This window comes from Kogia breviceps, chromosome 8, assembly GCF_026419965.1.
Source record: "Kogia breviceps isolate mKogBre1 chromosome 8, mKogBre1 haplotype 1, whole genome shotgun sequence".
Classification (NCBI taxonomy): Eukaryota; Metazoa; Chordata; class Mammalia; order Artiodactyla; family Physeteridae; genus Kogia; species Kogia breviceps.
This window is the reverse complement of record NC_081317.1, coordinates 3,862,804-3,886,460: the sequence shown is the minus strand read 5'-3', so window position 1 is coordinate 3,886,460 and position 23,657 is coordinate 3,862,804. Positions and strand designations below refer to the sequence as shown.

General features: G+C 46.6%; 1 protein-coding gene across 6 annotated transcripts in view; it reads right to left on the bottom strand.

The window, feature by feature from the left end:
• DDX31 (DEAD-box helicase 31) overlaps positions 1-23,612 on the bottom strand; it is a 76,231-nt gene extending 52,619 nt beyond the window's left edge. For 3 of the 6 annotated variants that reach the window (XR_010841811.1, XM_059071447.2, XM_067040409.1), the window contains exons 1-13: positions 23,054-23,612; positions 18,107-18,363; positions 17,925-18,000; positions 16,868-16,911; positions 15,482-15,552; positions 14,489-14,553; positions 7,735-7,779; positions 6,147-6,188; positions 5,280-5,344; positions 3,596-3,715; positions 3,371-3,477; positions 1,411-1,646; positions 485-661 (exon numbers count right to left, since the gene is read on the bottom strand). Coding sequence is in view for 5 of the 6 variants with exons in the window: in XM_059071447.2 (XP_058927430.1) it covers positions 485-661; positions 1,411-1,646; positions 3,371-3,477; positions 3,596-3,715; positions 5,280-5,344; positions 6,147-6,188; positions 7,735-7,779; positions 14,489-14,553; positions 15,482-15,552; positions 16,868-16,911; positions 17,925-18,000; positions 18,107-18,363; positions 23,054-23,149 (1,401 nt within the window). In the remaining variant the exon portion in view is untranslated. Of the gene's footprint in view, positions 1-484; positions 662-1,410; positions 1,647-3,370; positions 3,478-3,595; positions 3,716-5,279; positions 5,345-6,146; positions 6,189-7,734; positions 7,780-14,488; positions 14,554-15,481; positions 15,553-16,867; positions 16,912-17,924; positions 18,001-18,106; positions 18,364-22,548; positions 22,706-23,053 lie in introns of those variants that run through there. The other 3 variants (XM_067040408.1, XM_067040405.1, XM_067040406.1) reach the window with 3 other exon arrangements.
• Positions 23,613-23,657: the final 45 nt, after the last annotated feature.

Sequence of the window (23,657 nt, the reverse complement as noted above, 5' to 3'; positions counted from 1 at the left end):
AAATATTCGCCAGCGCGGAGCCCCTGCAGCCCCTCTGGACCCCAGCGTCCTCTCCCAACCCAAGTGTTCCGAGTGAAAGCGCTGCATCTTGTTGACAATGACAGCAGTCACGCTCAGCAGTACCATATGGGAGCCACAATTTAGCTCCATTAATGCTCTTAATTTGAAGACATCAAGCCCTAATTACACACTGGGTACTAAAAAGGCAAAACCCTTCCCTGGTGCCAGCTACTTAGTGGTACTCTGTTGCCTTAACAGCTGGTTGGGGTACAGTCAGGCCAAGCTGGGCCTGCAAGCTCTCTCGGGTGGAAGAGACCAGCAACCGGAGCAAAAGCAAACGGGAACAATAGGCTCCCCCTCGCCCCATCGACACAGCCGTGCCACCCGCTTTGGCCCCTGGTGGGTCGCTCCCTTTAGCCACGTTCTTCCCTGGCCCAGCGGGGTCCCTAGGGAAGCCAGGGCCAACCCGGGAGGACAGGCTCACCTCCTGCTCCAGGTCGCCGTGCAGCCGCAGGAATTTTAACCGCGTGGACGCACACGGCAACGCGCCTGGGGCCAGGGCCCCTGAGCCGCTCAGCAGGGTCTGGAGGAAGAGGTTGTAGTGGAAGTCCACCAGCTCGCAGCTCGAGAAAAAGATGATCATCTTCTGGTCTCTCTCAAACTACATCGATACAAAGGGGGAAAAACCACCACGTGTTTTTAAGATCAGGTGACACTTAAAATGAATCTCTTTCTAAAACACACGGGCAGGCTAGCCCCGATCTGGAAACAGAGGTGACAGATGGCTTTGAATTATTTTAAAAAATAACACAGATCCTCCACACTACAAAGAATGTAGGACAGGAAAATGACACAGTCGCAACCTCAAACAGGCCTCCTGCATCTGAGGAAAACAATTACGCTTCAACGCGAAGTCGCCCTTAGCTGTGTCCCTCTCACTCACTCGGTCCCCCCACGCATGGCACTCCCCGGCGGGGACTCCGCACACGCAGTCAGTCTCGAAGCTGCGCCCTCAAGCCCTTCCACCTACTATCTCCCCATATACCAGAGAAAGTTATCACGTGAATCTAGTAAATATACAAATACGATGATTCTTTAAAAAACACGAGCACAGGCTACTGTATTGCCTCACATCCAGCGTGTGTGTACCACCTGTGACATTCCCGGCATCAGTCCCAGGAAAGGTATTTGAGGCAGATCTTACGTTGACCGTAATGGCCATCAGTGACCTCTGAGTCTTCACCGCAATCCTAGAACCACTGACTGAAAAGATCTCTGCTAAGGTCTGCGCTTGCCCCACAGCTCAGCTTGGAAACTTCTGTGTGTGTCTCAGCTCACTGCCTCAATGCCCGACATGAACAAAACTGTGGTCTTTCCCCGGATCAGCCTGGACCCAGTCCCCAGACCTACCTTGCATTTCTGCAGGATGAAGCCCGCTAGGGAGACAAGCCTCAGTTTGCTGGGAACCACTGTCACGTACTGCTCGAGACTCGCTGGTATGGCAAAGCTGTCCAGCTCATCGCTAGCTTGTGGAAGAGAAGCTTCAGGAATGGCTTTGCTCTTTGGGTTCGACTGGTCATGGCTTTCATCCAGGACAGAAATACTGACTGGGTCGTGTAAACTGATATCAGCTAGCCACGTTACACCTTGGAGAAAACGTGAAAAGGACAAAACAACTGGCAGGCACACACTGTAGAACTGGTCACACCTGCACAGCCCCCAACACCACACATCCAGGCCTATCAAGAAACTCCTGATGGGTATCCCCAAATGCCAGCACTGACCTGCCCCAATGTCAGTCCAGCGGGGACCCAGCTATTTCTTCCCAGGGCCCAAAAACCCATCCACACCACGGGAGTTTCTAAACTCTGACCCGTGGAAGACCACTGAAACAGATGTCTGCCCACCACCCCCCAGAAAGGGTTCTGTGGTCAAGTAAGTTATGAAAACCCTGAAAAAAAGCTTTCCTGGGATTCTTTCCCAGGTTTACAGGCCTTCTCAGGACCTTTATTGTATAAATGTGCACATGAAACTCCAAGAGGAGGAGGTAACGTGTGGCATTTCCCCAACTTTTTGAGCACCGAATCCCCTTTCCATGGATTATCTCTCTTTCTTTTTTTTAATATTTATTGATTTTATTGATTTTATTTTTGGCTGTGTTGGGTCTTAGTTGCAGCACGCGGGCTCTATAGTTGCGGCACGCAGACTCTGTAGTTGTGGCCCTCGGGCTCCAGAGCATGTGGGTTCTGTAGTTTGCAGGCACGCGTAGGCTCTCCAGTTGAGGCACCTGGGCTCAGTAGTTGAGGCACGCGGGCTTAGCTTCCCCACAGCATGTGGGATCTTGGTTCCCCGACCAGGGATCAAACCCGCGTCCCCTGCATTGGAAGGAGGATTCTTTTTTTTTTTTGTGGTACGCGGGCCTCTCACTGCTGCGGCCTCTCCTGTTGCAGAGCACAGGCTCCGGACGCGCAGGCTCAGCGGCCATGGCTCACGGGCCCAGCCGCTCCGCGGCACGCGGGACCTTCCCGGACCCGGGCACGAACCCGCGTCCCCTCCATCGGCAGGCGGACTCTCAACCACTGCGCCACCAGGGAAGCCCTGGAAGGAGGATTCTGAACCACTGGACCACCAGGGAAGTCCCATGGGTTCTCTGTTAAAGTCACTGTTAGTTAGGATACACTCTGAGAACTGCTGGTGAGTCACGTGGATGGCATCTGGTACGTGTGCACCAGGGCAGGCTAGTAAACCGAGTAAAGTGAGAGCTGAATCGTCGCTCAGACAGGGATTCACGTGCGGGGAGGTCCTGGTGGAGAGCGATACAACTTTTCCAAGCCTAGGTGTTCCCATCAACAAAAGAGAGCTAAGAAATTCCATCTTAACGATGATGGAAAGACAGAAATGAGCTTACAGGATATACTCTTTAGGATAGATTTCTCTTTAGGAGAAAGGCAGGGTGACTACACCAAAAAATGAGCTGGCACAGAGGTTACCACCTTCAGGACAAGAGCCCTGCTCTCAGCGGGTAGCAATCGCGACCACAACCTCACAAGACCACCAGGTGGGTGGCAGGCAGCCTCCTCCCCTCCTCCACACCCTGACGGGAGCACGGCTGCCTCTCCGTCCTGTGAGGGCTCTGGGCCTGGGACGTGCCCCTTCTCCCTTTCCCCACGTGCTGGCAACCAGAGAGTCAGGGTGATGGGAAAGGGAGGCCGGGGCCACAGGACACACGGTTTGAAGGGCAGTCCTCTCGGGACACCTTCCTCCTCGCCCGCCCCCCACCGAGGCTAGGAATCGCTGCTGGGAGACCGCGCGGCTCGCATCTAGGCCCTTCCTCTCCATTGGGAACAAACAGCACTTCCTCTCAACTCACCTTCCGTGAGTGTTGCCGACAGCAAGACGTTCTGTCGTTCCTGGCACTCGGCATTTATAGCGTTGAGTATCACTGTGATGTCCTTTTCAAAACCCAAATCCAGGATTCTGTGGTTTCAAGGGAGGAGTTTTAATCTACGTGAGTAAAGGGAACACTCGGGGGCTTCAGAAGTGTCAGAAGGCGGACCACAGAAACAGCCCTTTCCTGCTTCCCGGAAGGGCTCACCTGTCTGCTTCATCCAAAATCAGCCACTGGATCCGACGAAAATGAATGTTCTTCGTGGATTTAATATGATCCACGAGGCGTCCGGGAGTTGAGATGAGGATATTTATTCCTTTCCGGAGTCTGTTTAAAATTATATATCATAAAAGAAAGTAAATCAGATGGAGCCATAGCAACAGAAAACACAGGGAAAAGGCTAAGGAGGAGACAGATTCATGGCCAGCACCAACATGCCACAGCTTGAAATCATGACAAACGTAACGACAAGTGGATACAAAGATATATTTAAGTTCTAATTTTTCTCTGAAGTTTCTCTGTCTTACAAAACATACCTGTAAGATCTGAAATCCTACTAAAATTGTCTCAGAGGAATCTTTACTATATAACCCAATGCCCTTTATCTGATCCAGAGATGCTTCCTAGAATATTCCAGATAGATGGTCACCTAATCTGTTCTTGAAGGCATCTGTGCCGGGGAATCTCCCACCTGAATGCATTATCCCATGCCAACATGCTTTAATGGTTAGAATGCTTTTTTCTTACATTGGATCCTTGTTGTAACTTCCATGCGATAGGCCTAGCCTTGCCCCGGGGACCAGGTGGGATAAATCTAACTTCTTACTCCACAACCATCCTTCATCCCATCAGCCCACAGCAGTAAAAGCCTACAACTCTTAGCTCAGTACATTTTCCAGCTGCCCTTGTAATTAAGTGGGCACGTGCCTATGTTATGGCAATAAGATAAATGGGTAAAGGGAGCATGCAAATCCCACCAGTACCTTTAAAAAGAGGAGGTATGATTAGCTTTGTTCCTACTGGCAGGAAATCAGATACAATGGCTGGAGCTCCAACAACTATCTAACAGTAGGAGGAAAGCCTGCAAATGGAAGCTTCACTTAAGTGGCACAAAAAGCCAGAATGAGCCAGGGTCCTCACGCTGGCGCATGCACCACGCCAGCCCCGACGGCCACCGTCACGCTTCTTAAATGTGAAAGAAAGAGAAAAAGCTTCCATATGGTTTGTGCCACTGCTGTTGTTAGCTACAGTGGAATCTTACCCTAACCAACATCTGAAGGTTTCAAGTTGAGTGTCTGCTCCTCAGTTACAGACTACACACGTAGCTGAGCACAACTACTAAGCATCAAGCTAGAATAAAATAAGAACGCTTTAAAAAGAACGCACAAAATTTGGAATTTACTTCTTGCAACAATTTTCTACTGACACCCGTTACCAATTCTAACATAGAATTAGGAATCAATGTATCTGGGTGTAGAAAGCAAGATGCAAAGCATTATGTAGGTTTATAATCTCGTTTCTGTAAAATCAAACAACAAAAATCCCAACCTCCCAATATCCACCAAAGGGAGTCAAGGGGGATGTATCCTTAACAAGGGGGGACCGTGGGTCTCGGGGGCCGGGAGGGGGGGGGGCGTTGAGATTTGAGAAGGTAACGAGCTGTTACTAACCACATCAAAAGGGAGCCGCTGGTAGTTTCACCAGTATTTTAAAAAAATAGCACCGTTTAGAGTGACCGCTCCCTGGGGACTCAATCTGTCCCCACACGCTGGGACTAGGAACCATCATCTGAGACAAGGCTCTCCCCAGGCTGAGAAGGGCCAGGGTCTTACTGAACAGGAAGACAGAACAGACTTTAAAAGGAATTAACAACAAACAAACCTCCCCCTACCTGGCTTTTTCTGATTTTCTCTTCTCTCCTCCCATTAACACTCCAGGCACAATCCAGGTAAATGGCTACAGGAAGACATCAGACCAAAATCAATGCAAAGCCCCATTCACTGCAGAGGCTGATTCCAAATTCCCTTTCCTTAAGGAAGTCGTGAGGGAGGACTCGGCTTTTCATTGCAGGAGGTATTACTGTGCAGACACAATTCCTAGGCCTTGCCATGCCCATGGATATTCGCAGTAACTTAAATTATACCTATGCGACTAGCTTCCGACACTGTAAGAGAGAAATGTGGGCTTCTTAAGTGATTCAAGTAGCTTCTCTGCCTTTCCCTGTACAGCCTGAACTGAAAACACAATTCAGTAAGTCTACTGCCTTTTTTTTTTCCTTTTTGGTTAAGATCAAACCCAAGTACAACGCCTCCTTACTCCCACTCGTGATAAAAGAAAGGAGAGATCAATTCTCAATCTAATTCGGTGGGCTGGCAGCCTTTGGCTTGGAAGCTTTCTCTCCCTTCTTTCTTAAACAAACCCTACTTGCAGCTTGTTAAGTTGCTTTCACTGGATCACCTTACGGTTGTACCTGGGGGTCTCTGTAGGTGGCTCGCTAGTGACTGTAACAAACACATGACAGGAGCCGAAGTACCAGGAAACACTAACCATCTCACTAAGCTAGAAATTGGTGATTTGTAAGGTTCAGATCAATAAAAACCTACAAACTGTATCTGGGGTGAGCAGAGACATCCAGGGAATACAAGGAAAACTGCAGTAATTCCTAGCTCTTTGAAAATAAAGAAAAGACTGGTATCTTTCTCGTTCCTCAAAAAGTCGGGGAAAAAAAAGACAAAACTGAACTCATGGCTTGCCTTACCTTAAGCAGTTTCTGGACAGTATCAAAGCTTTGTAGGGCCAGCTGTAAATGTTAAAAAGTTAGAGTTAATAAGCAAGGGCCCTTCTTACCTTTTTAAAAATTTAGACAGTGTAAAATGATAAGGATCCAACCTTGGACCTCAAGTTAGGATTTTTTTTTAAAAAGCCCTGTACACAGAATCTACTTGGGAAATACACCTTGTTCTTAGACTGATTCTGAAAACTGTCAGTCTGGAGCATGTGGCTGGAGACATCATGCCTATTTCTCGGACACACACACAGTGTTCTGTGCTCCCTCTGCTGGCTCGAATCCCAGAGCACCACACAGAAAAGTACAGCCTATGGTACACAAAGACGGAAGAAAATGAAACAGAGCCAACCTGTTTGGAAAGAGAGAGAATGTACTATGTGTGAAGGGGTAAACCAACCACACAGTGACGCGACAGGCTAGCCGTGGGACCGTTACTTTACAGGTGACATGACTATATCCTAAGGCTATGCTGGGGCAGAGCAGTAGCTAAAGACAGAGATGCTCATTTCCCAAGTTTATTAAAGGGGGAACAAAGGGCTTCCCTGGTGGTGCAGTGGTTGAGGGTCCGCCTGCCGATGCAGGGGACGTGGGTTCGTGCCCCGGTCCGGGAAGATCCCACGTGCCGCGGAGTGGCTGGGCCCCGTGAGCCATGGCTGCTGAGCCTGCACGTCTGGAGCCTGTGCTCCGCAACGAGAGAGGCCACAGCAGTGAGAGGCCCGCGCACCCCCAAAAAAAACAAACGGGGGTGGTGGTGGAGAAAAAACCAATAAGCCCAGTGGAAACCAGAGAAAGAGAAAATTAATGTATTGAATAGTTTATAACCATTAACAATCATCAACAAAGCCTCTATATAATCCGTTTATCCAAGGATATATATACAGTTTCCCCACGTTTTGTATTCAGGAAGCATCCCAGGGAAGTAGCAAGTTTGCTGTTGTAAAAATTTAAATAGCTCTGTGCCTGCTCCTTCAATGGATGGAGGTGAGACAGGATGCTGCAGGCTGTACAGAAACCTCCATTGTCATGATCGATTCTCTGCAAGGAAGTGATTAGCATTTGATATAGGAAAGAGATACCCTAATCTGAAATTGCCTCTGAAGGCAAATAAAATAAATCGGATAGAAGAGATTTCCACCAAGAAAGAAGAAAAACATCAAGAAGCTTAACTTTCAGAAACAAGTAAAATTTTTGGTACAGTAGCTTCTTAAAAAAATAAAAGTTCATTTGTAGGGTCAACTGCTTTTATTTTTTAATTAAAGTTGTAAAAGAAAAAACAACGCACAAAAATGTGATTATTTTAATTCCTTTTATAAGGACAGGAATTTATAGTGTCATTAGTTTTTAGATAACAGAGAAACCATTTTCCAAAACCAAAAAACTTCTGGTTTGCCAAGAGTACTTGAATTTTTCTTCTTGTCAGGAACCAGAAGGATGGTTCCCGGGCAAAGGAAAGGGTGTAGTGATTTGTGCAGCAGGGAGAAAAATGGTAAAACCACCTTCGAATTCAACGATATCACTGAAAGTACTTGCTTAGCACTCCGAAAGTGGGACTGCTTACCTCTCTTGTTGGCACTAGTATCAGAGCATAGGGGCCGTCACCACGCTGTTGACACAGAAGGAAAGAAATGCCATTAGTTGAATGAATGCGGGTCACAGAGGTCCAGAAGAGGAGATTAAGGGTGGCCACTTGTAAACATCAGGAGTAGTTCATTAAAGAGATAAGCATGCCCACTGCCCTCATGATTACACAACATTAATCTAGAAGTTCTGGCCGATGCAATCAGAAAAGACAAAGAAATATGTATAAATCTGGAAAGTAGGAAGTAAAGTTGTCATTATTAGCAGATGATATTTCATCCTAAAAAAAAACCCCAAAACTAACGAAAACAAAAACAACTTGGGGCTTCCCTGGTGGCGCAGTGGTTGAGAATCCGCCTGCCGATGCAGGGGACATGGGTTCGTGCCCCGGTCTGGGAAGATCCCACATACCATGGAGCGGCTGGGCCCGTGAGCCATGGCCGCTGAGCCTGTGCATCCGGAGCCTGCGCTCCGCAAAGGGAGAGGCCACAACAGTGAGAGGCCCGCGTACCGAAAAAAAAAAAAAAAAAAAAACAAAAAAAAAAAACAAAAAAAAAAACCAACTTAAGAAATCGGAACTTGAGGACTTCCCTGGTGGCGCAGTGGTTAAGAATCCGCCTGCCAATGCAGGGGACATGGGTTTGATCCCTGGTCCAGGAATATCCCACATGCCGCAGGGCAACTAAGCCCATGTACCACAACTACTGAGCCTGCGCTCTAGAGACCGCGAGCCACAACTACTGGGCCCATGTGCCACAACTACTGAGCCCGTGTGCCTAGAGCCCATGCTCTGCAATGAGAAGCCACCACAGTGAGAAGCCCGCGCACCGCGACGAAGAGGAGACCTCGCTCTGCACAACTAGAGAAAGCCTGCGCGTAGCAACAAAGACCCAATGCAGACAAAAATAAATAAATTTTTTTAAAAAAGAAATCACTTGAAAATCTACTACAAAAAAGACAAGTCAACTAGCTGAATACAAAATTAATACAGAAAAATCAACATCCTTCCAACACAGAAAGCTAGATGGAATCACACTTAGAATAGCAAAAAAACAAAAAAGGTTAAAAATAAGCTTCGGGCTTCCCTGGTGGCGCAGTGGTTGAGAATCCGCCTGCCAATGCAGGGGACGTGGGTTTGAGCCCTGGTCTGGGAAGATCCCACATGCCACGGAGCAACTGGGCCCGTGAGCCACAACTGCTGAGCCTGCGCGTCTGGAGCCTGTCTGTGCTCCGCAACAAGAGAGGCCGCGATAGTGACAGGCCCACGCACTGCGATGAAGGGTGGCCCCCACTTGCCACAACTGGAGAAAGCCCTCGCACAGAAACGAAGACCCAACACAGCCATAAATAAATAAAATTAAAAATAAATAAATAAATAAGCTTCACAAAAAATGTACAAAATCTATACAATAAAGCATTTTAAATACCTCTAAGACACATAAAATAAAATTTGAAATAAACTGAACAATGTATCCTATTCTTGGATAAGAAGACTCAATATTATAATTAAACTAATTCCCCCTAAATCAATCCATAAATGTTATATAATTGTAATAAAAATGCCATGAACATGCACATATAAAATATCTAAAACGTGCCACAAGTATACATACATATGCATATAAAAAATAATATATATAACCAGACAAGCTGATTTCAAAGTTCACATGGAAAAATAAATGTGCAAGAATAATCAAGACATTTCTGCACAACATCAGATGATAAGACAATTTAAATCTACAGTAGTTTTAAAAAATTGATGCTAGCACATAGAGATTACAATAACAAATACAGCCTAGAACAGAATCAAATACATATAGAAAGTCAGAAAATATGATAAGAGGCGATTTATATCAGCAGTGAAAAGACAGATAATTCAAATGTCCTTTTAGAAAAAAAAATTAAGTTAGAAAAATAAAGTTGAAATTAAGTTGGCCTTTTTACAGACGACATAAAACTCAGAAACTATAGGGCTTCCCTGGTGGCGCAGTGGTTGAGAGTCCGCCTGCCAATGCAGGGGACACGGGTTCGTGCCCCGGTCTGGGAAGATCCCACGTGCCGCGGAGCAGCTGGGCCCGTGAGCCGTGGCCGCTGGGCCTGTGCGTCCGGAGCCTGTGCTCCGCAGCGGGAGAGGCCACAACGGTGAGAGGCCCGCGTACCACAAAAAAAAAAAAAAAAAAAAAAAAACTCAGAAACTATAAAACTCTGATAAATTTTATTACATAAAAATTTTTAAATTTCAGAATGGAAAAGTCATACCTAAAGAAAATTAGTCAAATGACAACGTGGGGAAAAAACTATGCCACACGTCAGAGAAAGGGCCAATTTCTTAGTTTATAAAGAAGGCTTGTAATTCAATTAAAAATAAAAATAAAAAAGACTAACAACTCAAATAGAAAAATGGAGAGGGATATAACAGCTAATTCATGGAAATAAGAATTCAAAATATGGCTTTTAAATGTATGAAAAGATGCTCAACTTTACTCCTAAGAGAAATTCAAATCAAAACTATGATACAATACTTTTCCCCTGTTAAATGAGCAAAAATAAAACAGCCCATAGTGTTGAGAAAGGCACAGGCACACGGGAACTCTCACACACTGTTGGTGGGAATCCAAATTGGTGTAACTCCTTTCGAGATCAATTTTGGTATCATCTACCAAATAACAATGCAAACTCCACTGACAGGAATTTCTCAAAAAGAGAGGCTCACACGTTGTGTATAAAGAAGTTGTTTAACTGTCTGTGTGCAGCAAACTGTTGAACACAGTGTGAATCCCACCAACGTGGGGGCGACTCAATAATTTGCGGCACAAGCTTACAGTGGAAGGCTAGGCGGCCAGTAACAAAACAGGACGGGTCGACACGGGATTGATGAGAAACCATCCCCCAAACATATGAAGTGAACAAACGCAAGGCGCAATCACGCACAGCAAGCGACCATCCGTGTGGCCAACAAACGGAAACGTCCGTGAAAGGGGGAGGGGCACTACGTACAGTCAGATTTGCTTCATATGCACAGAATATCCACGGAAGGATTAGACAAGAGACGGCGGTCAGGACCACGCCGTCCTGAGACAAGAACTGGGCCACTCAGGGTGCGGGGCGCTAGAACGTTCGACTTACTTGTCACTGTATATTTTTTGGTGCTCTTCAAATTTTTTTCCCATGTACGTTATACCTACAAATAACAGTAACAATAATAGAAGAAAACAAAGTAATCTGACAAGGGCCAGGAAGTCAGCAGAGCCTTGCACCTCCAAAATGCTCACAGACGCTTACGGAATGAATCAAATACATTAGTGTAGAAGCTAAGCACAGATTTAGCAGCAAACTAAATTACAAGTAGGTTTTCATATTTTGCATAGGAAACATTTACCCACAAGGAGAAAAGGATTTGGAGTTCAAACTACAACCGTCTGTACTCAACACCGACTTTGCGAGACTGCGGCGAAGCCGGGCGAGGAACGGTAAACATGTTAGTACAATGGTATCAACCCAGCAGTGTTAGAGATTCTGACATTTCAAAAGGTGTTACTACACAGAGAAGAAGAAAGACCAATCAATTCCTCGCAGGGCAGACGTGAGCGAGGAAGGATGGATGGGATGTTAAAACAAATCAGAGCCCAAAGGGCTGAAAGTGTGAAAACACAGAAAAGCAGTCCGTTTTCATCCCATCGCTAAAGTAACTGGAGACCCTGCTGTGCCCTGAACTCGCTGCTCCCTCCAGATAGGTTTTTCACAGGTCAAATCGGTTTACAGTGAACTCCAAGGGCCTGTACTGAGCATCACTTGAAATAAGTGAATTAAATTTGGGCTTGTTAAATCGTCTCTACAGAATATTCCAATCTTTAATAGAACAAGCCGTTATTGATACTAAAAAATACTTGAGTAAATAAGAACGACATGGTTGGTTAACGCTCTGAATCTCAGCAGTTCAGAACACTGCCCTTCAAACCAGCCACACGTCCCTGTTGCTGACAATGACCGTGGAGACTTAGCGAGCAGGAACTATCACCACGAGGCGCTTGGAAGCCGGTCTCAACTCTCTCCGTGCGCTGACTCCCTGAATCCTCCCGGCAACCCCAGCACCCAGGCACCGCCGTGATCCCCCACGAGGCACGCAAGGATGAGGTGATGTGCTAACGTCACACTCAGACCCAGGATCTGAGCAGAGCCCCCCCCACGCTGTCCACCTGAGGAATGTAATCGCATGTCTCCTGTCCTCCGTTCACGGATCCAGCAAATCAGACAGCTGGGCCAGAACTGTAGGAGCCACGCCAGATCAAATACACGTCCAAACCCTGCAACTTTCCAGGAAGAAAAAAACCCTCTACTAGAAGTCCTCCTGGAGTATCTAAACGGATGAGACTTTCCCACACTGGTCTAATAATCCACGTTTCTTCTCTAACCTACACCGGGTACGAAGCTAAGGCCCTTGCATGAACCACCGCACGGCAAAGTGCCCAATGGAAGAAAACATCACCCACCTGCAGGAAACGGAATTCTCACTCACTCACCTCCGAGAAAACAGGCATTATTTTGAAAAGTACCTTTCTCATCTTTGTGTGTGAACACATATATATATAGGTGTGTATGTGTGTGTGTATGTATGTATATATATATATATATATAATCATTAGTTATGAAATTGGAGTCATATTATACATACTGTTTTATAACCTGCCTTTTTAACATGGCAAGAATGCCTGTCAAGTTCACAAATAGTAATTGAAGAAAACAGCACTTTTAATAACTATATAAGGTTCCACCATTTAGATGACTGTGTAGGATTTATTGATTTAAAAATCATTTAAATAAAGTTTAAATAACATTCAAACGTATTCGTTCTGAAATAATTTGGGGCTTACAAAAACATTGCACAAATAGTTCAAAGAACTCCCTTACACCCTTCTCCCAGCTTCCCTATACGATATTGGCTCTCAAAATCCCAGTACAATGATCAAACAGGAAACCAACATTGATTCACTACCACCAGTTAATCTATAGGCCTTATTCAAAGTTCGTTAACTGACCTATTAACATGCTTTTTCCAGACTAAGACCCAATTCAGGACCACACAGCATTTAGTTGTCATGACTCCTTCGTCTCTTTTACTCTGGGGTAGCTCTTTAGTATTTCTTTGTCTTTTGTGTGTGACCTTAATACTTTTGAAGAGTACTGGCCAGTCACTCTGTAGAATGTCCTTTGATTTGGCTTTGTCTGATGTTTATGACTAAATTAGAGTTGTGCATTGTGGGCAAGAAAACCAGAGAAGTACTGTTTCATCCTTCATGCACCTATCAGGAGACACATTAGGCCAACACATCCTGGCACTGGCGAGGCCCCATCCAACCACTTGGTTAAGGTGGCATCAGCCAGGCTTCCCCACTGTAAAGTTACCATTTTTTTCCTGTATCTTCTGGATACATACTTTGAGACTGTGTAAATATCCCATTTTCGTCACACTTTAATCCACTCATTTTAGCATCTCTGACGATTCCTGTGTCATTTGCCAAATGATGATGCCCTACAAGTATTCACTGGAATTCTAGTATAAGGAAGGGCTTTCCCCCGTCCCACCTATTTATTCAATAATTCATTTATTTCAGCTTGGACTCAATAGGTATTTGTTTTAGACTGTGGGCTGCTAATCCAACACCATCATTATTTATTTTGTCATTCAAGTAACAGGCAGGCTCAATACACATCTAATTCTGCATGTGTCCCGACTGAGGAAAAAGTAACCAACTGACTCGTCATCTGTTTGTGAGCCCATCTCTCTTCCTATTGCTGACCTCACTGTCTCCTCTCAACGGAGAATAACCAGGGTGTATTGGTGAGATTCTGGGCTGGGTTTTGAGACGACACCTCTGCCTACGGAACAAGGCAGTCACACGGCCTCCTAGGGGACCATTCCAAGGAACCCAGTTCTGGCCCCTCTGGCCCAGGCGCTAAGTGTGTTTCACAACTAAAGATAAGTCCTAGAAAATACTAACTACCAGGCGGCCCAGCTGTCACACCTGCTAATTGGGTACTTATTTTCATTTCTACTATTCATGACAAAGCACTGTTTTCAATACAATGTTCACCCTTCTCAGTCAGAAGAGCTTGGCCTCTGGAGCCAAAGAGAATGCAGGTGGAAACCCAGTTCCACAATCACTGTCCGCATGGCCTTACGAAGTTATTTAACTTCCTCAAGCCTCCTTTTTTTCTTTTTAAATCGAGGTACTAGTAGTACCTTCCAACTCAGTGGGACTGGGGTAGTTGGAGAGTCAAGAAGACAACACAAGCAAAGCATCCGGCCCGATGTCTGACACAGGAGGAGCGTCTTACAAACATTCCCTATTAGAACTACTCAGATGACTGTTACATTTGTTTATATTTATTCTATTCCACTCTGAGCACGATCTTCAGATGCCACATGCTTATGTAATAAATGAACTAAAAAGAGGCGGGAAAACAAAGCTAAGTGAAAAGATTATTTTGGTCCCAATATTACTGCTTTGGTTCAGTTTGATGGCTTCTTATGCACTGTGAACCATAACAGAAACATACTTTCTTTTCTATTTTTTTCTTTTTTTGGCCATGCCATGTGGCTTACAGGATCTTAGTTCCCCGACCAAGGATTGAACCCGGGAAAGTGAAAAGTGAAAGTGCCTCGGCAGTGAAAGTGCCGAGTCCTAATCACTGGACTGCCAGGGAATTCCCAGAAAAACACACTTTCTACTCACCTGTATTTTGGATTTCATTGCTTGAAGAGACTGGACCACAGGGATGCAATAGGCAAGAGTTTTACCTTTTAAAAAAGTACAAGAGCAATCATAATCACAGAGCCTGTAGATGTCAGAAAACCAAAGACAGTAAACGAACCGGCGCTGCTACCTTTGGGCTGCCCTGCAGTCTGGGGACGGGAAAAGTGCACTCACATCCGGGTGGAAACGGAAGCCACCTGTCTGTCACAACTCCTAGCTCTGCTTTGTAAGTTCAGTACTTCCAACAAACCTGCACCTTCAGCTCCTTTAACGTCTAACAAGGGAGACAATGATACGTTTCCGAGGTCACACAGAAGCTCAACTCAATGACTGTCCCTAGACACTAGAAAACTCCCTCTCTGGGGTCACCTCAACCTCTCAAAGGGGCTCCCGTGGTCAAGTTAAGTGTCTTCCGTGGAGCTTTCGTGGTGCGGAGCCAGCCAGTCTGAAACCCCAGAGCTGGCCTCTAAAGATGGCAAAAACTTTGGGCTTCCACCCGCCTGAAAGGTGGCTGAGCTGGGCGAGCAGAGAATAGCTGAGCTGCCACTAAGAGCACAGGAGGGTCAGAAGAGCAAGTCCAGACTGTTCCGGAACGCGCCAGAACGGTGTTCCGCGTTGTAGCAAAACAACTAGCATCCGATCAGCGTGTGCTCACAGCAACTGTTTTAATACCAGAAGGAAATAGTCATCGCCCACTGGAGTGAAGACAGGCAGCTCTGGCCATAGACAGATGGTGGGACCAGGCAAAGCCCTGAGATGGGCTCTGAGAAACGATAGCGGACTTAACTCCTTCCTGATCCTTCCTGATCACGGGCCCCACTGATCATCCCCTTCCTTTCAGGGCTCGAATCAGAAGCAAGCGTGGCCGCCCCTCCCCCAAACCAAACAAAGCAGCCACCACCACGACAGACACCTCACTACACGACCCACCCCACGACCGTGGAGGAGGGCAGAAATCAAATGACAACTGACCTGAGCCCGTCTGGGATCTCACAAGAGCATCTCTGCCTTCCAGCAACACAGGGATACTTTGCTTCTGAACGCTTGGGCCGCCCAAAAGAAAGAGCACATGGTTATCTATAAAGTACCACCCGCCCACGTTTACACGCAGAGGTGCAAGACACACAAAATGCAATGACCCCAGGCTCTATCACCTGCCGCCTCAGAGGTTACCTAAACAGCCGTGGGAAGGGCTGAGAAACCTTTGATGGTTAGAAGAATAAAACCTCAGTTAGATTTTTGGAACTTTGGGGGCTGCAAATGTTGAGGCAAGCCAGAGATTGGCGGTTCTATGAGACGACTTAATAAGAAAAATGGGACAGGCGTGCTGACAGGCTGGAGCCACCACAAACGCACATCACACACTCCCCGGCCTTCTGAACCAGGGAATATGAAACAATAAAACGTTACGGAAGGATTCCCGAGCAGAAGAGTGAAAGGAAGCTTGTGAGCCACGCAGACGGCCGGGAACTGCTGTCCGTTCTCGAGAAAACCAAATATGACCGCTACGGACACCGTAAGATGTGTGTCCACGTTGTGTATTCAAAAACAAACAACGAAAACCACAAAGCCCTACTGTACAGCACAGGGAACTGTATGCGATATCCCATGATAAACCACAATGGAAAAGAATATGAAGAAGAATATATATGTATAACTGAATCACTTTGCTGTGCAGCAGAAATTAACACAGCATTGTAAATCAACTACACTTCAATAAAATAAAATAAAAAAACCAAAAGGGTATGGAAATCACTTACATTTGGTTGATAAAACTGAACAAAAAAAATAAGAAAGGGGTTCCTTATTTTATTCTTTGATACTCTTATTAATGTTTACTTCTAAGTGAAAGTGACTTACTAAAATGTACAGAAGCATACATATGCAGAGAGAGGGGGTCACCTCTGCCCCACACCTGCCACCACTCCATTTCTGTCTTCCAGGAGTTGTCACTAGCATTTAAAAACTTTTTTCAGCATCCCATTATATCCAACTAAGTATTTACTCCTATCTTGTAGCTGACTCTAATTCTTACTACTAAGAAATGACAAGATCAATTCTGTATTCTAGACAAGTTATTTTCAGGAAGCAAAGACAACAGCGGGATCTTATGCAGACCACCTTCTGGACCAGAGATCTCTTACAGTTTAGAGCTGAGGGCAGAAGGGGACGGAGACCCAGTCCCTCCACCTCCCAGGTGGGGAAGCTGAGCGGCTACCAAGCCCTCGAGGGTCAATAACCTGGCCTGTTCTCCAATGCCAAGACACGAGTTTTGCTGTCCTTCACAGACAATTCAGATTTCATCTGTTTATACCCACTTAAATCCTGAGAAAATCAAGACTGACCCAGAGCTCTTACCTGGTCATACTAGACATTTTTAAGACCGTATTTATTGTGGAAATCTAAGAGAAAAGACAAAAACAAAGAACAAAAAACCTTTTCTTTAACACATTTTTTGGTACAAATATATTTAATGCAAACAAGGATGCAAAAAAGGGGAAAATACTGGGGTAAAAATGGATGACCACGATCAAATCAAGTTCTAACCCAGCGGCTCCCAACTGGGGGTGGTTCTGAGGTTCTGAGCACTGCCTCCCCCGGACCTCCCAAGGTCTGGAGAAACCGTTGGTTGTTACAGCTGGGGGTGGGGATGCTACTGGCATTAAGTGAGTGGAGGCGTGGGACGCTGCCGTACATCCCGCCACACACGGGGCAGCCCCCGCGACACAGAGCCCCCATCCCCAGACGTGCACGGGACCAAGGCTGGGAAACCCCACTCCAACCTGCAGGTGAGAAAGCAAGTACAGGTAACCCACCCGAAAGAAGGAGTAGGTAGGCCATGACCATATGAGCCAAGGAAATCCAGACTCCCTAAAAGTGAACGTGTGCTTCTCACCTTACTCATCAACAAGGCTGAGCACTCATTCACGGTGTTGTTGCTGTTGTTGTTGTTTGAGCGTCCATGTGTTTGTAGCAAACGCATGGTTAAAGAGCCCCTTCTCCCTTCCATTCTTTATAACGCCCTTGACAGCAAGATGCCGGTTCAGTGCCCTCTCCTAGGGTCCCTGTGACGTCAGCCACCCAGAATAGCCCTGATGTCACTATCTGTCCAGTAATTATGAGGTGGATTGCTAGCTCGATATGTGGAGTCTCAGTCCTAAAGTGAATTAGGTGAGGAAAGTCTTTAGAGTTCTTTAAGAAAAAGCGGGAGTGGCGTGGGGACAGTGAACAGACTCCTGAGTTCCTGTGAATGGTCCTGGAAGAGCATCTTATCGATCTGAGGTCATCCGGGTAACTTGACGCAACAATAACCATTCTTTGATTTTCTTTCTTCCTAGAACGGTCATTTCACAGACATTCTGAATGAACAGACCAACAAAATCAACACACCAATAAAACATGGAGGGATACTTACCAGATGTGGGTGGAGGTCCAGGGCTTGAAAAGCATCTGAAGTGAACACTTTTTCTTGCACCTGCTTTACTACAGGTCTGCAAATGACGAACAAGACACAGGCATCAGTTCCGAGAAACAAAGAAAAAGGCAGAAGACGCTTAATTCCTTTTATTCTCGAAGGGTGTCTACACGTGGCCATACCTGTGGAGTTGTGGAATCTCAGGGTTGTTTTTAAACAGGGATGAAGTCTTAATGCCCGGTTTCCGTTCCTGGTTTCCATCACTCGCACCAGCTGAAGACCTCTTGGGAGAAAACGTTTTCTGTGCCTTCCCCTTAAAAGTCCTTGGAGTTTCTTTAGCAGCAGTTTTCTTGGCCGGGAGAAATGATGTTTCACTCCTCCGTTTCGCCGGGGGAGCCTCACTGGACGCTTGGTATTTTCTTTTGGTGCCTGCTGCTTGCTGCATCGTTCCCAAAAGGAAAGAGCGACAGGAGATGCATGAGTCCATGAAAACAGACCTCAGAGTGAAACCCGCTGCCCACAGAATCGCGTCTCTCCCTGCAGAGATCGTTATGCCCCGTACGTCAAGCAACAGTTTAGGGCCTGCGATCAGGTTCTTTGACTCAGCCCTTTTTTTTCCCCCCAAAAGGCACAAAACAACCCCCCACAAACCTCAGCTGATCCATCTACTAGACCTCACCAATCACCTTAACCTTCAACTCCACCAAGATAATCAAGAAGGGAGAAACATTTTTCAGGCTGAATTTTAACAAATGGAGTCTGTTTGCAGGGAGGAGAGGACCCACCCCGTGAAGTGTGCAAGCTATGTCAACCCAAATCTCTAGGAGTCCACGTACACGACAAGAACGAGGAAGAGGGGAAATGAATCTTTTCTCTTGCCACCGACCCAGCCCATCGGTGACTACACGTGAGACGCTGCATCCGGCTTATGCCCAGCGAGCGAAACCTTCATTACCGCTCTAGCCCAGAGCGCCTGGAGCGCCGTCATTCTCTGCCCTCAAGCTGCTCCCTCAGATTCAGACGGCTTGGAGACGATTCCTCCTCCCCGTTTCCGTTCCAAATGAGAATTCAGCTCCGTCCATCACCTCTATCACAATTACTTCCAGCTCTCCTCGCCTTTCCGTTGCCTGTCTGACCGCCCATTACAGGCTACAATATGAGACACTTCCTTGCCTGTTGCTTCTCGTTTCCATAACGCCAATGTTGTTACATGTATGATGTCCAAATTTCCGCCTAGGAGAAGTTCATCCAACTCCTCTAGTTTCCTTGGCCTTCTCTTCCAATTTACGTTACACATGAATATAAAAACATCCTGTGAGGAGCTAGGAATTGTTATTCCGGAGTTCTGGTTTCTCTTGGAATATGTTATTTTCCTCTTGGCTTGAAATCATGACTTCTGTGTACACGTCAGCTTGCTTTAGCCATGACTGTCAGCTTTTGACTAACCTAGCAATAACAATAGTTCTTTGCTCCTGGCAACCCTAAGGGCTCCTATAGCTAAGTACTTCGATATATACAACTTCAAATATTTAGTATTAATATTTAGTATTAATGAAGTAGGTACTGACCTGCTTCATTTTACAAATTTTACAAATTTATTTTTACGAAGTCCCAAATTTTCAGACTAAAAAAAGATGAAGTCAAGTTTCAGGTCTCTTGAATCATTTGTAAGACGGAATGAAATGTGCAGATCTTACCTGGTTTACAGACCCACAGGCTCTTGGAGCACAAAAGGCCCAAAGGCCTCTCCCCCGCAACGCATGTGTGGCTTCCCATCACCAGACGCCCTGACAGGTGGCCCTGCAGCTCCTGCCTGCACCCCCTCCTCCTGCTCTCCATCCCATGAGGCAGCCCATTCTGGCCCCAACCAAGTTCTAGGGGCTGGGAAGCTGCTTCTGACATTCAGGCAAGACCTGTCTCCTGGAAGATCCATCTACTAGTTTGCAGTTTGCTTTCTGCAGCAACTCTTGGATGTAACATTCCTTCATCCATCACAGAACTCCTCTTTTTCCTCCTTGTTTGGACTAAATATCCCAAACAGGACACAAACTTTAGATCCCTAACCATCCCGGTCACTCTTTATTCCCACGTCAACTTCTCTCCAAAAGGCAAGTGTTCCGAGTTAAGCACAGTATCAGGCAGGCTTTCCGTCGCTCGGCTAAAATTGAAAATGTGTAATGCGAGCTACAAAGCCCTTTAGAATCTAACCTCTGCCCATCTCACCAGTCTCAGCTTTACCCTCTGCCATCCTGGACTTCCTTCAATTCCCAGAATGTACCAAGCTCCTTCTCTCCTCAGGGCCTTTGCACACGTTACTCCTACACCCATGTCCCCAGCCCTCCCCTCACACTCATCCTTCAGATCTAGGGCTACCTGCTACGTCCTCAGAAGAGCCTTTCCTGACCTCCTCTCTCCACCTGTCAAACCAGGGTGCCTGTTCTTGGCTCTCCTGGCACCCTTATCTCCTTTGCAGCACTCAGTAAAATAATAAATACAACACATAACTCATTGTGTGATGTCTGTCTTCCCCATTAGATTGGAAGAAATGTACAAGCCTGTCCCAGGTAGCACTGAATCCCCTGCACAGGACCACGCCTGGCACGAAGTAAGTGCTCAGTAAATAATTGTAAGATTAATGAATAACACGTGATGGAATTATCCTTTTCCGTGATCTGGATCTGTTCTACTTGTTAGTTCCCCCGCACCCCACCAGCATCCACAACACATTCGTTTAAAAAAACTGACCACCGTCCAGCGGCTTGGTTCTGAAGATACAAAGATTAGACGAGCCCTTGAAGAAGTCACAGACTAGTGGAAGAGGCAAAAGTGTAAAATCGCAAATCCAAACCTCTATTTGTGCTACAGAAGAGGTATGGACAAAGGGTTACAAAGGGGCACAAAACATGAAGTAAGACTACCACGGTCCACAGCGCGGGGAAGGGAGGCAAAGATACAGGAATGCTCCGTGAGGTGGCATCTGAGCAGAGACGAGCAGGGACACATCCGGTTCTTCTAAAAATCAGCAAGTCCCTGAGTCTGCTCCCCAACGTGCGTCATGAGGGGATTATGGCAGGTGACCTCTAGGGTCCATCCCGCCCGAACAGTCTACGTGCCGTGTCTTTGATATTAATAAACATACTCAGGAGTTACTATACACCAGGGAATATGAATGATGTCATCTATCCACAGGGTGCCGGCATCATCCCATTTTAAGATAAGAACATGGAGACAGAGACGTGAGGTAACCTGCCCCAGGATCACGGAGGGATCAAGGCTTTGCCCAGACACCAGTTCCACGCCCTGGGTTCCTAACAGCAATGCTACAACACCATCTAGTAAATGTATCCTGTTTGGTGAGAAAACATCACGTGTAGTTTGATGCCGATTCGGTTCCGCTTGTTTTCCAGAAGGATATATACCACAACGTCACCCGGAGTTATCTCCAAGTATGACAATCATGCGTGGCTTTTGGTTTTTTTTAAAATCTACTTTCCAAATTTCCTACAATAAATTTGTATTTTTTTCTTTTCTTTTCTTTTTTTTTTTTTAGAAAAAACATTCTGCATAGCATTAGATAGAGAATAATTTAAGCTGTCAAGGTCTTTCCAAGTCCAGTATATGAGCTACTCAACCCAAATTCAGGTTACTGGCAAATTTGATCAGCATATACATAATTCTCATTCAAGACATGAACCAAAATGTAGGTGTAGACAAGGCCACTGCAGACACTTATCATCACCTGATTAATATCCTTTTGACACAGTGGTTCAAGCAATCATAAAACTTACATTTATTTATTCAACTCACTCCACAAAGCGTTACTAAGTGCTTTCTATGTGTTAGTTACTAGGCATGCACACGGCACAAGCACCCTACTGACCTGATGTAGCAATTCTATTACCCCAAATGGAGCCAATATGACTTTTTTTTTTAAACAATTGACATGTATTAAGTGCTCCTATGGGCCAGAAAACGTACAGAGTCTTTATGTGTATTATCTCATTTAAGCTTCATAATAGCCTTATATGAAGTAGAAATTATTGTTCTCATTTTACGGATAGGAAAACTGAGGATCAGAGAGGTGAAGTAATTTCTTCAAGGTCACAGAGCTAGCATGTTGCAAGGTCAAATCCCAGGTCTGTCGCACTCCAAATTCCACGTTCCCAATTGGCTCTTTGGTACTGATACTTCCCCGCCCCCTCGGCATAGATGCAGCTACAACATCACCCAGCTGAAAAGTCCTTACAAGTCTCTAAATCCTGAAATTGATTATCACTAAAAAAATCTAGACAATAATCCAGACAGTGGGTATGAGCTGATGTGAGCTTATATGAATTAAAGGAGTTCCAGCGTCACCACATTGGTTGAAAGGCACTGAGCCGAACTTTGGCAATTTTTCAATGGCATTAAATGAGGCTTGTTCGAGAACCACCCCCCAGCCACCCACCCACACACACACACACACTTTCCTTGGCACCAAACTGTAACCTTCCTGGTCATTAATGCAACATGATTTTCCAACATTTCTGCCCTGCAGCCCTCTTTTCTCCTAGGAGCTAAGTCAACCATCCTAAACTAATTTTCAGCTCTGGCTTGGGTTAAATTTAAGGCATTTTTTTCTCACCTAACGAGGGGATTATATTGATGAGCTGTATTTTCTTTTTCCCCTTCACTGCACGTGGATGAAAATACACCCCAGTTTTGAAAACTCTCCAAAGAAATTTCTAGTTTCCAGTCCTCCTTCCCGAAACAAACGACCCTTAGAGTCGAGGAAAGGGCGGCTGAAAGAAGTTTAGAGATACGCTTGGTAAGTGACAAGGGGGCCTCTCGCGCGAGCGTCAGTTCTTAACTTCTCCAAGTGACAGTCTCAGATCCCTGCCTCCAACTAGCAGCCCGCGCCAGCTCCCGCCCGTCAACACCCGCTCCGCTCCCTCCAAGAACGTCTCCGCAGAATGGTGTCCCGGTCTCAGACACGTGTTGCTCAGCGACTCCTCCAGGAGCTGCCCGATATCTAACTTTCCCCGCTTAACTCCGCAAGTAATTCGAACCCCGACCGAGAGGCAAGGCGGTAGGTCCCGGAGGGCCGCGGCCCCGGGCGCAAACGAATCCAAAACCGCGTCAGAACTCACCCGCCTCGACTGGGCTGGACGGGGTCTGGAGGACGTCGTGGGGACTGCGGCCCGGGACTCGGGAACGTGGGGAAGCACGCCGTCGGCTGCTGCCATGCCGGCAGGAAGGCGAGTCGAGACCTCGCGAACCGGGACCGCCACTCCGCTCGCTCGGACCCACGTGAGACGTGCGCGAGGACCCCGCGTAGCTGCCCCGCCGGGTCCTGCGCCCGCGCGCCTTCCGCGTCCCGAAGAGCTCGCGAACGCACGGCCCCGCGCCACTAGAGACCGAGGCGGCGGCCCTGTTTGGCGTCCCTTGTGGCTTGGCCTATGGCAGGAGGTGTCAAGTCACACTCAACCCCACAGTTCATGCCGTGCAGTTCTTTGAATTCCTTTGAAAAATAAGAGGCGTGCCCCCATCGAACGAATGTTCCCTTCTTTTGCCGCCGGGTAATTGTTCCCTCAGCACCTTAGTTTCCCCGGGAGGTTCCTAAAAGGGCTTGGGGATTGGTCATGCCGCGGCGGGGGCGGAGGGGGGGTGTCGTCCGTGGCCCTCGCCCACCCGCTGTCCAGCTCGAGCGCTTCTGTCCGGCCAGCAGAGAAGTAGCGTTTTTTTTTTTTACAG